This window comes from Temnothorax curvispinosus, unplaced genomic scaffold, assembly GCF_003070985.1.
Source record: "Temnothorax curvispinosus isolate PA1 unplaced genomic scaffold, ASM307098v1 QBEX01002228.1, whole genome shotgun sequence".
NCBI lineage: Eukaryota > Metazoa > Arthropoda > Insecta > Hymenoptera > Formicidae > Temnothorax > Temnothorax curvispinosus.
The window spans coordinates 152921-167670 of NW_020212008.1; the positions used below are offsets into that span (position 1 = coordinate 152921).

General features: G+C 42.1%; 1 protein-coding gene across 5 annotated transcripts in view; it reads right to left on the reverse strand.

The window, feature by feature from the left end:
• The window catches only part of LOC112468910, a 305546-nt gene that overhangs the window by 67202 nt on the left and 223594 nt on the right, over positions 1-14750 (reverse strand). For all 5 annotated transcript variants that reach the window (XM_025038317.1, XM_025038320.1, XM_025038318.1 and 2 more), the window contains 2 exons: positions 14070-14188; positions 7004-7307 (listed from right to left, as the gene is read on the reverse strand). In XM_025038317.1, coding sequence (XP_024894085.1) covers positions 7004-7307; positions 14070-14188 — 423 coding nt within the window. The remainder of the gene's footprint in view (positions 1-7003; positions 7308-14069; positions 14189-14750) is intronic.

The following is a 14750-nucleotide window of genomic DNA, read 5'->3' on the forward strand; positions in this document are numbered from 1 at the left end:
TCCGTGCATGAGGAAGAGTGCATGCGCAGCTTCGAAAAACTTGCTACCGCGTGCAAGTTTAATGGCTCGGAACGGCGTTGCGCCAAGTTGCACGGGCTCGTTTATTTTTCACAGACAGCCAGCCATGGCCCCCTTGCAAGAGAGGGGGGAGGGAGGGGGGATAGAGTAGAAAAATTACCCGGCGAACGTACTCAGAAATTAAAAACCGTATTATCGACGCAATGCCTACAACGTATTTATTTATCTAAATGCGTAAGAGCCGTTTATGGCACTTAACTTGAATTCGAGCGGATTTAATAATTCAAGAGGGAGATACGGTATCCATTATTACAATACTCGAACATTACGGACGGGAACGTTCGCGTGGCGGTCATTTGTATCGACTTCATTCAGTGAAAGAGCCCAGATATAAATCAGTCGGAGTACCAAAGCAGAGTAGAGGCTATTACGCTCGTAATTCTGTTAAGATTGCACCGCGAAGGTACGATATATTCTCTCTCAGAAAAGAAAGTACGGGCGGGCGATTTCGTCTGGAAATCGGAGGAAATTCGATGACTGCGGGAACGCGAGAAGGTCGGGAATTACGAGAGATTAATCGGCGGCAACGATTGAATGTAGGAGCATAATTATACTTCAAAGATGGTGGATACTCTTCTTGAACTGAAATATTTTTTGAATCATGAAGTTTATCGTCTATTCGAAAACTTGTAACGACGTTATACAAGAGTGTTTTGCCATATTCATTTCAAGAAAGAAAGAAAATATAAATCGTCATAGATTTTTTGTTTCACGTTGTTACTATTCTTTATAATTATCATCTTTCAAAATATTGATTCGGATTAATGTACGTACATAAATAATTTTAACAACATCAACAAACAGTAATGATTATTCCTTCTATTTAGAAACTAGTGTCAATAACAATTAATACTATAATTAATTTCGTTATTAATGACACGCTAAATATTTGAAGTTTCACATAGCGCCCAAAGTAATTATGTAATAATTAATATTATCAAAGTGGACACGGAAACAACGTCGGTAGGATGATTAACCAAATGAAATTGCTAGAAAAGTTCGAAAGCGGAAAAGCGGCATATAAATATTGTACGCCGGATTGTACGACGGGATATCCGGCGTTAGCTTAATAATTTAAAAACTTCGTACGGTTCTAAATTAAAGTTCTGGCGGGGCCGATTAAACATGAGATAGCTTCACTGAAAAAAAAAGACGGCGAGGTAATGTATGTTGCGAAGTTTCTTATTATTACTAAATTACGACAGTCATAGAAGATTTTATAATTACTCGTCTCTAGAAACGTAAACTGAACCGAAGAAAGTCTATATTTTTTAAACAAATGTTGATTTCATATCATGAGTATATTGGAAGGAATATAAAATGCGTACTTTCCTGGCGGCACGAAATCTGAATTATCGCCGACGTAACGTATTTTACTTCCAATCTGTAAACAAGAATTTAATAACGACGAAGTCCCGACTGTTCAACCCTCAAAGTTAATCCTTTCCAGTAGATTTCAGGAATTTCGCCAATTGTGCGCGCCACGCCACGGATTGGCTGGCGCTGACATCGAATGAGAATCGGGTCCGCGCCAGAACTGAATTATTTTCGGGGTTGAGGACTTCGTTTCGCCACGTGGAAGCCGTGTCGGCAAGAAGCTAACTCCATCGGGCGTCAAACGTGTGCTGGTTAACATGCGCGACGGCGGCAATCACGAATGCACGGAATCACATCGCGCGGAATTCGTTGAATACGTTCTGCGCGATATGAAATTCCATAATGTAATTAAAGCCGGATACCGACGCAGAGTGGGAAAATTGTTTTCGGTTGAAAATACTACATCGGCGCGACGCGAAATTAGAACCGCAGCGGCGCGATGTCCGAAGTCGCATAAATCGATTCGGCGGCACTCGTAAATCAGTCTTCGAGAAATTTAGTCTCTCTCGCAGTTGTTCGACCCAGTTCTCGCCGCGTCGCTGAGAGGACGATTGGACGATTCTTATTTTTTGTCGGGACAGCTTTAAAATGGATGGACAAGGATTGAATAAAGCGTCGACGGGAATAAACATTTGCTAAACATTTCGCATTTGTCGAGAACAAAAACGCCGAGCATTTGATTAAATGAATAAAAAGGTTAAAAGAGTGCAATATATATTAAAAAAAAAATTATTTTTCGTTAAAGAGAGCTTTATGCGTTAATGTCGATATACACAAAAATATATAAATACACAAAAGGTTTTTGTATTTTGTATGAAAAACTTGTCTCAAACACATAAAAGCGTTTTAATATTTTGTCGAAGCATTCACGGAATGCGTTTATTAAAAAAAAATACGTATATTGTGAAAAAAATAGCTTTTAAAATACACGTGTTTCAATTTGCTTTCGGAAACTGCGATTGCGCTATAATCTCCAATCGAGCGAGTGCGGCGGACGTGCGTATTAACTATAATTATACGAAATCCTTTCTATATACCTATATATATATAGTTGTTTCGTTGTAACAAGCGTAATGTGTGTTAGCGAGAACGTTATGAAATTCCACATTTCTTTGACGTCATTACCGCTCGTCAAAGATCCGCATGAAAATTCGTGGGAGCGGTATCATCAAGATTGAATTCCGTAATTCCTGCACGGGCAAATATTTGCACGACTGAAAATCACGCTGATGGCGTCTGGTATGCTTGGTAATTGGCCGCGAATATACGCATAAAATTTCTTCGCGTAGATTCAGATTGAAGGAGAAATAACTACTCATTATAAAATAAATTTACGATATGTATTAATATTTTCGCCATGTTACGCGAGAATAATTGCACATTTTAGGGATTTAATTTTTAATTTCCAATGATAAAAATGAATAAAATAAATCGCCTTAATTCTCCAAAAATTTGAAATTGCTTTTACAGTTAGTGATATCGACATAATCACAAGATATATTTAAATCACAGTAGTATTACTTATGCAGAAATCACCCGTTGTTTAAAAAACTTTTATTGCATTAAATTCTTAATTCTATTCTTTTTCTATCTCTCTTTCTCTCTTCTGCAATAAATTGAGAATTTTATATCATATTATCAAGATGATTCACGCGAAACAATGCGCTAAATAACAATGAAGGTGATTACGTTCGCAATTTTTAATGAAACTCAAATAAAACGTGGGATTCGATAATGCAACTTTATCCTGGAAAAGTCGAGTATCTAAAAGAAGAAACGTATTCTTTGACTTAGCACGTGGCCCTGGAGCGATACAGTGATTTTCCGGTACGATAACTGTGATTTTCAGACGAGGCCGTCTCTCGGTAAGCGCGAACCGAAGTCAGTTGAACGACCGGTAGACACCTTTTGATGTCGAATCACTCTTTCCTCCTCTGTCGGTTCGTCTCATCTCCCGCGCGCTCGTGGCGAACCTGCTGAAAGGTTCCTAGGGCGCGGCGCGAACACACTCGGCTGCCGCATACACTTTATTCCCAACCCATCGTTCCATCCCAGCGATTTCGAATTCCCGAACAAATTTGATCGTCGTCGTCGTCGTCGTCTAGTCGAGCTCGCATCTCTACGTGACGGGAAAATCGCGAGCTTGTTCGCACGTCGGAAAGCCACTTCTTCTCTCTCGTCGCCCCTCTCTCGCCTCGGTATATACACCCTCATCTGTCATCCTCCCCCGTCCTCTTGTACTTGTTCCTCCCTCGTACCTTCCACTGTCTCTCTCTCTCTCTCTCTCGTCTCTGCCACACGTGCTCCTCTCTACTCTCGTATTTTCCTACTTCTCGCGCTTCGTGGTTCTACTTTCGCACGCGCGATTGTGCCCTGACGACTTTATGGCGGGTCCTCGGCGGAATCCCAAACGCGGCACGTACGGAAAGTTACCGATTCGAACGAGGCGCAAGCTCGAGGAGGCGCGAGATGACTTCTCGGTTTGTTCAACGGGCAATCTCACGGCAATCTCTTATACAACATAATTTCACAGCCAATGCTACTACTTAGCAGTTTCTTTCGAAGTTGTGCTAAGTTGTGTGCTATGGTAAACACCGGTCAATTGTTTTGATCAATCTTTTATTTACGAAGTTGCCACGTAGCAATTAATATAAAATATTTCCTAACTTAATTATTAATTAATATATTTCATAACTGAATATATAATATTGTTCAGCTATGAAATATATCGCAGAAATTTTCTTATCGAAGCGCATACATATTTATGACTTGAAATGTCTTTAAATCGAGGATTAATTAAAACTTTTTCGAAATCTGAAATTTGAAATCTGAAGTGCGAGCACTATCGGCCGATCGAGGATTGACGTTGAGAATTCGTAAGCAGATTTAACACGCAATAACGTTACGGTGAATAATTAAAGCGATATCCGCGGGCGTTGATTAAATTTCACGCGTCGGAGAGAAGCAAATTCATAAATATCCGCAGCTGCGCCATTTCCGACAAAGGCGGCTGCAACTTACGACGACGTAGCGAAAGAAAATTAATGACTACAAAAGATTACTCTCCGGACTCCGCGGCTGTCCGATGAAATATCATAAATCGCGGGCTCGCTACGTCTGAGAAGTTTTCATAGCCGACCGCTTTCGTCTCTCTCCCTTTCTCTCTCTTACCACGCTCTCCCTCGCCTCCCTCGATTCCACCTCCTTTCCGCGTCTCATTCTCATTACGAAGTTCCCGGTCATCAAATTTTATTAGCCCCCACTTCAGAGCCGGCCCGCCTTACTTCTAACTCAATATCGTAGATTCGTAGTCTCGGTTTAACTACCCTCCCATCCTCTCTCAGCGCAGCGCACACGGAAGCACACCTACACACATTGGCATAGCTGTTTCCCGTCTCTTTCTCGATCTCTTTCTCTCTCTCCGCTCCTTTTCTTACCCTCTTCAACCATGCGCGCTTTTCTTCTCGCATCTCTCACTCGCCTTCGAATGCAAGCGCAGCGAGCGACTTTGAAAGCGGCAATAATTCCGTGCTCTACGGCCAAGAACTAATTTCCACTAGGTCTGACAGGGAGGGGGAGGGGGGGGTACTGCGGAGGAAGGTTGGTAAAGAACAGGCGAGGGAAGACGAAGGGTGGTCTCACCTTCGGGGCTCTCCTTCCGACTTCTCTCGTTCCTCACGGACGGTTCGTTTTCTCGCGCGCCCTTTTATCGTCCGACAATGGCTCGCCGGGGTGTAGCCACCTCGGCCCTACGTGGTCAAGAGTCGCAGCCAATAAACTTTGCCAGCGAGCTACTAACCTACGTGTCGGTCGAACCCGTAGAAAGATGGTAAGACGACGACATTTACGGATGGTGAAGAAAGAGAGAAAGGAAAGGATCGGGGGAAGGCCTTTCTGACGGGGCGCGAAGTTTCCGCTTCGCGTCTTTTAATTGCGACGGCCGGAATTGGGACTAACGACTTTCTTTCGGTGGCGTTTAAAAGCCGCGGCGACGCTGCTGATTGATATTTACGGACGTGATGCCGAAAACGGTCGCTTTTGCGATTTTTACCATGTTCGAAAGACTGATGGTAGGCACCGTCTGGAAAACGCCATCGAAAAACGAACGGAGAGTAGAGAGCCAGTAATCAACGTGAAATTATAGCTATCACAGATGATTCGAAATGATAGAGAATATTACGTTTTACAAAAAAAAAAGATATCCTTGTATTTTGTAAATAAATACGTTGTATTTTATGTTATAAAATACATATATTACAGAATGTTTTACAAAAAAATCGTTATAAAATTATATCGTTTTAAAATTTGCAAAAAAAAATATTCGTTGTATTTCATGTCACGAAATACGTGTTGAATTGAACAGCAATTAAATTGATATATTTTACGCTCTTACTTCCCGTTGAAACGCATTTCCTTCATTAACGAGAAATAATTTGTTCAGTGATGCAAAATAGCTACTTTTAAAGAGGCTTTCCAGATATAATTTATACCGGTCTCAAAAGAGAATCCACTCAACCTTGCGGCCGATGAAAATTAAGTTCATCAGAGTTGCAAAGAAGTTAAACTATCGCGGGGTCTGAGTAATGATTGTAGTAATTAGCGAGATAGTAATCTGAAGTTCGTTATCGCCGTGCATTACATTCGGTAGACGAGACCATTGCGGGTAATAAAAGTTACCGAAAGCTAGCAAGCTATAAAATTAAATCTGCAACGAGGAGATAAAAGCGAGAGGGAATGCTCTCGAAAGAGATCAAAATTTTCCGCTCTATATCGCTCGACAACCTGGTCGAGTAGTTGTGTGGGCTCGAATTCTAATTAACGATTCTACGCGAGCAGGAATTATCATCTTCATTTTGAAGATTTCATTTCGCGGTCTCTCTATATGTGCATTTCCTCTTAATTACGCGGTCGTAATCATATACAAGCTCGATACGCGAATGGGACAAATCCGGTTAAAAGGATCGGCGGAATTGACAAATTGAATGATAAAGACTGATACAGAAATTAATGGCATTTTAGTTACGGATCGCGCGACATACTCGGCAATCGCGGAAAAGCCACCTAATCCTCTTACATCTTTGCGGATTCGCGTCGGACGCGCGCTGACCGACTCTTTGAAAGGTTCGCCCCTCCTCCCCCCCTCCCTGTAAGCCCTTAAACCCATCTCGGGCGCAGCAATTCCAGACCAATTTCGAGAAAATTCAATCGTGAAATATACAGCACGGGCAGCGCTACGAGGATCGACGGATCGACAGAAACAATAAGGACGTGAGACTCAAATCCCTCGTTTCGTGTCATGTGAAACAAATTAAGAATCGATTGGTCATCTCAATTTGTCTGTAAGCTCACCAGCTTAATAGTATATAGTAACTACGTAATGTAACTATAATTACGAATCGGAATATAATTACGTTCAAATCAGCTTACGTTCAGAACCGCTACGTAAGTAAAGAAATTAAATATATGATAAATATTTAATATTAACGCATCTTTTTTTTACTCGAAATTGGTTAAAGAATTCGCTGGGAAGAATGCGACAATGACTTACCTTTTGCTGTTGCGTTTGCGCGGGTTCGGTGGCGAGAAGCTGCTTCAAGGCCGCGTGCCCGTGACCATTTGTCGTGGAAGTTGCACCAGGTGTGCTCGGTGTGCTGGGATTGCTTCCGGGGGTGTTAGGCGTGTGAGGCCCGGTCGTGGGGCTGCTAGGACTGATGCTTTCGTTGATTTTGCTGCCGGCATGGTGATTCTCCGTGTGCCTCCTCAAGCTCCTCGCGTCGCAGTAAGACTTGCCGCACCCTTCGGCCTTGCACTCGTACGGTTTCTTATTTCGATGTGTCAGCATGTGCCCGTTCCTACAACCAGAAAAATTTGCTCGTTAGCTCCAAAAGCTCCGTCACATTTTTTACGTTTGTAAACGCGAGAGTGAACTCGGGGTGCTCTTAAACATTTTTAAATTCTTCGTAAGAAAAAGAATCGTCGTATCGAACGTATCGCAAAATTAAAATTGAGAAAAGATTCTACTTTTATTCTTTCTTTTATAAAAACTTAAATTCAACAACTGGAACTTATGGTAAAAATAATTTTGTAACACGATCACATTTATCCATTTGTTATACAGCTAATTTTGTTCAGAGATTTAACTTTTTAGAGAGAACCCGTCCTTTCCGACAGAGAATCACCTGCTGGCATTTCAACCGGAATATAAATCGACTGTAACATTTCGGTCAGGAAATATCACCCCGAGGCTGGAACATCCCACGCGCTCCCATTCGAATTCCTCTCGCATCCAGCATTAATCATAAGAACGTCTCGGGCGACAACGCTATATAGCACTCGCGGATGCTCGATGGGCACGGAAATCTGATCGTACACCTGCTCTTTAGTGCCCGGCCGAAATTATGTCGGCCCGATTATGCCGCCTATCTATATCGACGATCTACCCCCGACACGGAAATCCCATATACCGCCGGGCGCCGGGCACGATTCCCCCTGTCTTATCTAGGAGGAACATCTAAACTCATCCCCAGTGTGTCGCCCTTACACCCCGCCGGTCCGCCTAAGGACTTATCCACTCCATTTGCCCGATATTCCGGCTGACATCGACGGGGCAAAACGCGCTCGCGCGCGGAAGGATTCCTCCTCTCTACTACTGTGGGATATTCTGGGAAATGAGACCTGGCCATTCTCTCGACATTACCGAAGAGCGCTGGGAAAAGGCGTGGAGATCCGAGGGTGTGTCCGGCATGCAACAAGTTGCGCGATTTCACGATCCCGGATTACGCGATCGCGTTCGCGATAAAATCCACGACCCCCATTGACGCGATTCGCAGTCGATTTCATCGTTGATGGTCCAAATCGCAAGATTGCCGATCGGCTCGATAAGCAGAATAATGGCGTGTGCGGGATCTCGATTGAAATACACGATCTATGCTTATAATTGAAACAATCTCCATGCTCGTATTTACATCGATGTTTACATCGATGTTTACTCGAGGTTTACTCGATGTTTACTTTATAATGCACAAAGCAAAAATTCTAAACTATTGTGTACTTGTCTGTTACATAAAACTATACTCCTACGCACATCGTCCTTTCGTTAATTCCAATCCAAGATTAATTGCAAATTAAGACTAATTGCTAATATTCCGCGACAATATACGCGATCGATAATATACACGTTATCTGGCGTACATAAAATTTCTTCGCTGTGGTCGAAAGGAGCCGCCTTTCCTGTTCCCTGAAACTTTAACGAGATTCCGAGCGTGGACATCCTTCGTCGGGTCTTTCGCAGTGGATTGCGAGAAGAAGTCGTACGGATACGGCGGGCACGATGGAAGGGATATCGTTTCCAGTAAATTCTTCGGTAGACGCGGGGCCACTCCTATCCGGCAAAGTTTTATAGTCTATCGATATACGAACGGATTCCCTTAAATTCCGCCGGTAAAGTTGGGACCGTGGGGAGGGTTTAATTTGTAAAAGCTAATTTGTCGAACTTTTAAGGTGACCCGTTCCGAGCTCCCAGCGCTTTCCCTTCCCGCAGATAATCAGGAACACCTGGGACGTGTCGACCGCACGTGTATCATTCTTCCTTTTCGTTTTCCGAGGGACACGGAAAGGAAGCGAGAGAAACGCGAACGCGAAGACTCCACCCTTAGCTTTTATCCGACGGTCGTTTTCGCTGGTAAACCGACGTGTTTTATTAGAATACTTATTTAATCAGTGCCATAGAAAAACTAAACCTTTTAACACATTACATATACTAAACACGATTGAATAAACTGAGTTTAATGGCTACATTTAATTTGCACAATTAAAATAGTTCAATTGTTCAGAGAATCACAGAACGGTCTGAATAACAATTGAATAATAGTAATCGATAGCTATGATAATATTCATTTCGTTAACGCATTCGTTTACGCATTTATTTCGCAGTTATTGTCTCTGCAGTATTGTGTTTTTATTTAATTAATACACGCGCTACACAATTTTACAATTCTACAATTTCTACAAATATTATTGTATATAACAATATGAAGTTATAAAAATAATCAAGAATAAATTGCTGTTCCATGGCGCGTGACTTTAGCAGCAGTTTCATTATCCGAAATCATAGTGAAATTCACGTCTTGTTCGCGAGTTCATCGTCTTATATTATCTCATAACTTGGTGATATGATGATGAAAAGGAAATTATTATTAATTGTTATGAACCTGCGCTCAACCGACAACGAGAATTTCCACGAAACTTTAATTGGATCTCGTAAAGGGCCGCGTCAATGAGCACGCGCAGAATTTTGCCTGGAACGGTGATTAAATCAGCACTAATTATCAACTCTCGATTAGTTCCGCCTGAACCCCAGTGGCCTAACGAGACTTAACAAAAAAAAGCCTACTTTTTCTTTACATTTCTTTTTTACTCGCTCATTAACCAAGTTGGAGACGAATTATTTTTTAACTTCCAACTATTGAGTCAATTAATGTTATCGTAGCGCACGCTGTTTATTTAATATAAATTATAATATATTAGTTTTTATAAGATACGCAATGTACTTTCAGTTTAGAGATTTTGAAGATTATCGACAGAAAATCTATTTTATCTTGTTTTCTTTCCATAAAAGTTAGCACTAGTAACGCCTTGGTATGACGAGGATCATAAGAGAAAACAATTATCGAAATATCGAACGCATTCTGAAAAATGAAGCTTTCGACAGTGCTACAAGCAAAGGGGGGGACTTTGTTTCTCGAAGGGCCAGCTTTCCTCCTCCGCTGCTCACGTTGTGTGCCTCCCTTTAGCTCCAGTGTCCTCTCAAATCCCTTTCGGGCGAGGAGGAAGCGGTCGGTATATATCTCCGCGTTTGAAGAAAAGCTCTCGAAGAGAATTCCTCTCGAGGTGTAAGCGCTTCCGTTCCTTATTTCGCGCGGCGGCGGGCGCTCCGACTCAGCAAAGGGACTACGTGGATTTACTTCGATAACAGAGATACACCGAGAAACGTACAATGGTGCCTTGTTCGATACTGAAGAAATCGACGAAGCTTTCGTTCTGGGAGTCCGTTAGTTTTTTTTCCCCGGGAGCGCGATATAGGAGCGACAAAGCGTCTATGCCCTTTGTCTTCCGATTAAGCCCGAAGATCCATTTGTACGACGTTAACAAATGTTTCCTTGACGGCCTGATGTTATTATTTAATGTAAAATGTATTAAGGGTCGCGTTCATAATTTAGTGGTATATTTTTTGTTCTATAGTACTTTAGAAAAATTAATTGAATTGATCTATTGATCTGTCATATTACGTATTAGAATGTGTTTTAGAAAGCTATTATCACAAAAAAACTATTCAAAATATTTTTTCTTTTTGAAACAATAAAATCGTACGAAACTAAGTTTTCAGGGCAAGAAAAGCATCTAACAAAATCTAACGAGTCGGTAAAGAATTCTTTTTAGTGGTGAGAGTGCTAGGTTCACAGACGCAAAGAATTTAAAAAGTGGTGAAGTCATCCTATCAGTCTAGAAATCTATCGATTTTGATAGACGAGATTAAAGGCGTGTACTATCATCTTCCTCCTTGTTGTCCTCACAAATCAATCCTACCAATAAACTCGAAAACATTGTAAATCACTTTAAACTAAAATTGCTAAGGCAGCACGAATATTATTTATGTATACGATTATGCAAAACTATTTCATTAATAAACTCCATCTTAAGAATTAATAAATATTAAATACGATATATATTTAACGCAAGTTATATTTTAAAGCAATAATATTCAATGTGGACATTACCTTTAGAATTTAGAAAAATTGTAGGTAACGGTTATTCGACAAAAGATCTACAATGGGGGACCTGTCTGGACAAAGAAGGTGAGAGGTGATGGAAACTGTAGTTGCACAGGTCTGCCAATTCTTAGAGAAGAGAATGAAGCACGGCGAGACTTCGTACCGACTTTTTCCCGTTCTCAATTAAGTTTGAAAGTCCATTCAAACGGGGAATGGAGCTGAAAGATCTCTTCTCTTTCTCCTCCGTAAAATCTTCGCCCGTGGCACTATTATTGCTCGGGCTGCCTATTATTGTTCCTTCTTTCGTCGTCGCGAACTCGTAATGTGATATATATTTTATATATATGTATATATAGAGCCTCAAGATGGAATATCGTGCCCAAGCAATATTGCGGTTACGCTAAATTGCCAATACGTGCTTTATCGGAGAAGCATAACGCTAAGCGTTCCCTTTCCCACACATCGGCGATGCAAATCCAGCGAAAAAGCCGGCCTGTTTTCCAAAGTAAAGAAGGAACTCCGGGACGCATTCTCTCGATCGCGCACGCCGTACTTGGAAGACGGAAAAGCGGCAGCTTCCGGCGAAAAACAGGAACTGGGGTAAAGACTTCGCGATTTCGCGCATGAGATAGTATCGCACGGTTCGTTTACTTGCATCTGGGAATATATGGATCCCAACAATCGAGGGGGGAATATCGTTCGAAAGCGACGTTCGATGAAATGGATACAAACAAACGTTTAACTTACGCTAACAAATAAACAAAGAGAACCTCTCGGAGAAACCTCTCCGGAGTTATAGCAAGATAGTAAATATGATAAATAAAACCAAACGCTTCGATATCACCGATAAACAAGATAAACCGCGATAGCAGCGAGTTTGGTACCGTTCAGCCAAGGATTTATTGCAATTTATTCGTAGAACATTTGTCTAATAGTGAAAATAAATTGAGACATCAAATTTAAGGTAGCGATAAGATTAGTTAAAGTCGACAGATATGTCTTACCTTTACGATCTTCTAGGCAGATTGAATGCTATTATCATTTATCGGCGGAACGAAAGGGATCGAAGAAAGAAAGAGAGAGAGAGCAAGTGCCACCGCAGACAGCTCCGCCTAGAGGAGCCACAAATCCAATGTTCGCAATGAAACGTAAGTAATTCCTCGCACCCTTCCGCCGGGTCGCATTGAGCGCGACGAGTCGCTCGAGTTTGAGGAAATAGAACGAGGGAAGACATTGAGGAAGCAGTAAAGAAAAGAAAAATACTGTCCCCGCAGAATGGACCCTGCCGGCCGTGGCGGATTTCGAGCAAAGTCAGGGGGTAGAGGAGCGCAGGGAAGAATATAAAGGAGGGTTGGAGGATTTGAGGATCCGTCTTTCGAGAAAATATAACGTTCAACCTGGCCGAGGTATTCGACCCGCGCCGGACGGACAACACTACAACGACGAAGCCGAACGGAGTCGCGAGACCGACCTCTATTGATTCCGCGTTATTCCTTTGCCCGTTCCCGGCAAGAATTGAATCCTTAGTCGCTATGGTTCGCCTCCATCACTCGCTTTTGTGCGCCGCCCCGTCTCGTCCCTTGTCCCTCCTTGATTGCTATATCGCGCCTGTCCATTTTCCTCATCCGTGTCTCACGAAACGAAGATCCTAAATCGTGCGACATGACGTTCTCTTCATTGCATTTAAATGCATTGTATCTTTTTTAAGTGGTCTCACTTATGTCAATTTAAATTGAATAATTTAGCTAAGCCTTAGCTAAACATTAGCTTTAGATAGTTGATTTAGAAAGAGATCGGACGAGCTAAATATTAAGTTATTCGATTTTGCGCGAATAATATATAACAATTTTTAAATACACAACATAAATGTCTGAATGCAAATTTTTCTTCTGATTTCATAATCGTTTTTCTTATCGTCTGAATTATTATTTAATATACCCAACGAAAATAAAGTGTAATTCGATGTAAAGAGAAACGTATCTCCAAACGAGCTTTTTCTGGCAATAACTATTACCGCTATAAATTCAACGGAGTTCTAATACCCGTACGTGCCGATACAAGCTCCGCGAGCTCTCCCATCCAATACCCGGACAGCCGGGCATTACGTAAGGGAAATATCTAAGGGATTACTTCGGCATACCTACGCGTAGAAATTTCTCCAACTACCGGCCTTAAGAAGGCACTCCGGGGCAGCTTAGAAGGCTTCTTACGAGCGCACCAGCAAAGAAGAGAACGCGGGGAGATACATCTACACGTGCGCACACATACACATACGTATAACGCACACTTGTACGCGAACGATATACCTGCGTATACTATTGCCGAAGTGGAGCGTTGAGAGGCTTTGATGAACATAATGAACGGCTCAGTACCGCGAGCACGAGCGTTTTCCTTTAAGCTCTGGCTCGAGTGTTGTTCTCGTTATTGTTTTATAGCATGGGGAATCCGTAATATGCCCTATGACGCTTAAATCGAGAAAGAGGAGGAAATGCGAAAAAGTAAATAGATCAGTTTTGTCAATAACGGCGGGTAGAAACGCGAGAATAGCTGATCGAAAAGTGGAGAGCCAGACTTGTAATAAGATCGTAGTAATAAATACGCTTTTTTCCCTAAATATTGCTTTCCATGTGAAAACGCAAAACAATACTTGGTCAATACAGCGATTTTCATTCGTTGCTCTGACATATGATTCAAAATAGCGTTGTAATCTGGTTAGAATAGTTCTCTGCTGTCAGAGAATTGCTAATCGTACAGCTACTAGATGAGAGCTTGTTTCATAAAATTTGACATATTCGCAAGTGCACCGCTAATTCTCTGATGTGAAATACTCTAATCTGTACTCACAGGTGGTCCTGCCGTTTGAACGCCTTGCCGCACATCGTGCACACGTATTTCCTCTCGTCGCTGTGCGTCAGTTTGTGCTTCGTGAGCGCCGATGCGTTGTTAAACACCTTCCCGCAGACCTGTAACAGAGAGAAACAATCTTCGTTGCAGCAGCGATATGGATGAAAATTACACGTGGCGTCTGTCGAATCGCGGCTACGCGCGATTACATTACCACCTGCCAGTGGATGCATCTCTCTTGATTATGACAACGTAGCGGAAACTTCATTGTACACATATTTGACGGAATTTCTTTTTCCCTCGAGTGCATTAGCGACGCGCGAAGAAGAGTCGGGCGAAACTCTGTTTTAAAACTGCGCGACAAAAATTGAAGCGTGGCCATGGGTTTCAATTAGCGTGCATGACCGTTGTGTAAAGAACGTCGCTTTATAATGGATATTAGAACAAGTGATGTGGCACGGCTATCGCGCGACATATAAACGCGAATCTTCCTCGTATTCGAATTAAATTGGCTATTCTCGCCGCAAAATACCGAAATGGGGCAACGATAGCAAAAATTTCATGGCCGTTAATGCTTCCCTGATAAACGATGCCATTTTCATCTGTCCTAAAGAATAAGAGATCGCCGGTATCACCGCAATACGTACGTAGAAATTACTCGCGGATTTAACACCGACCACA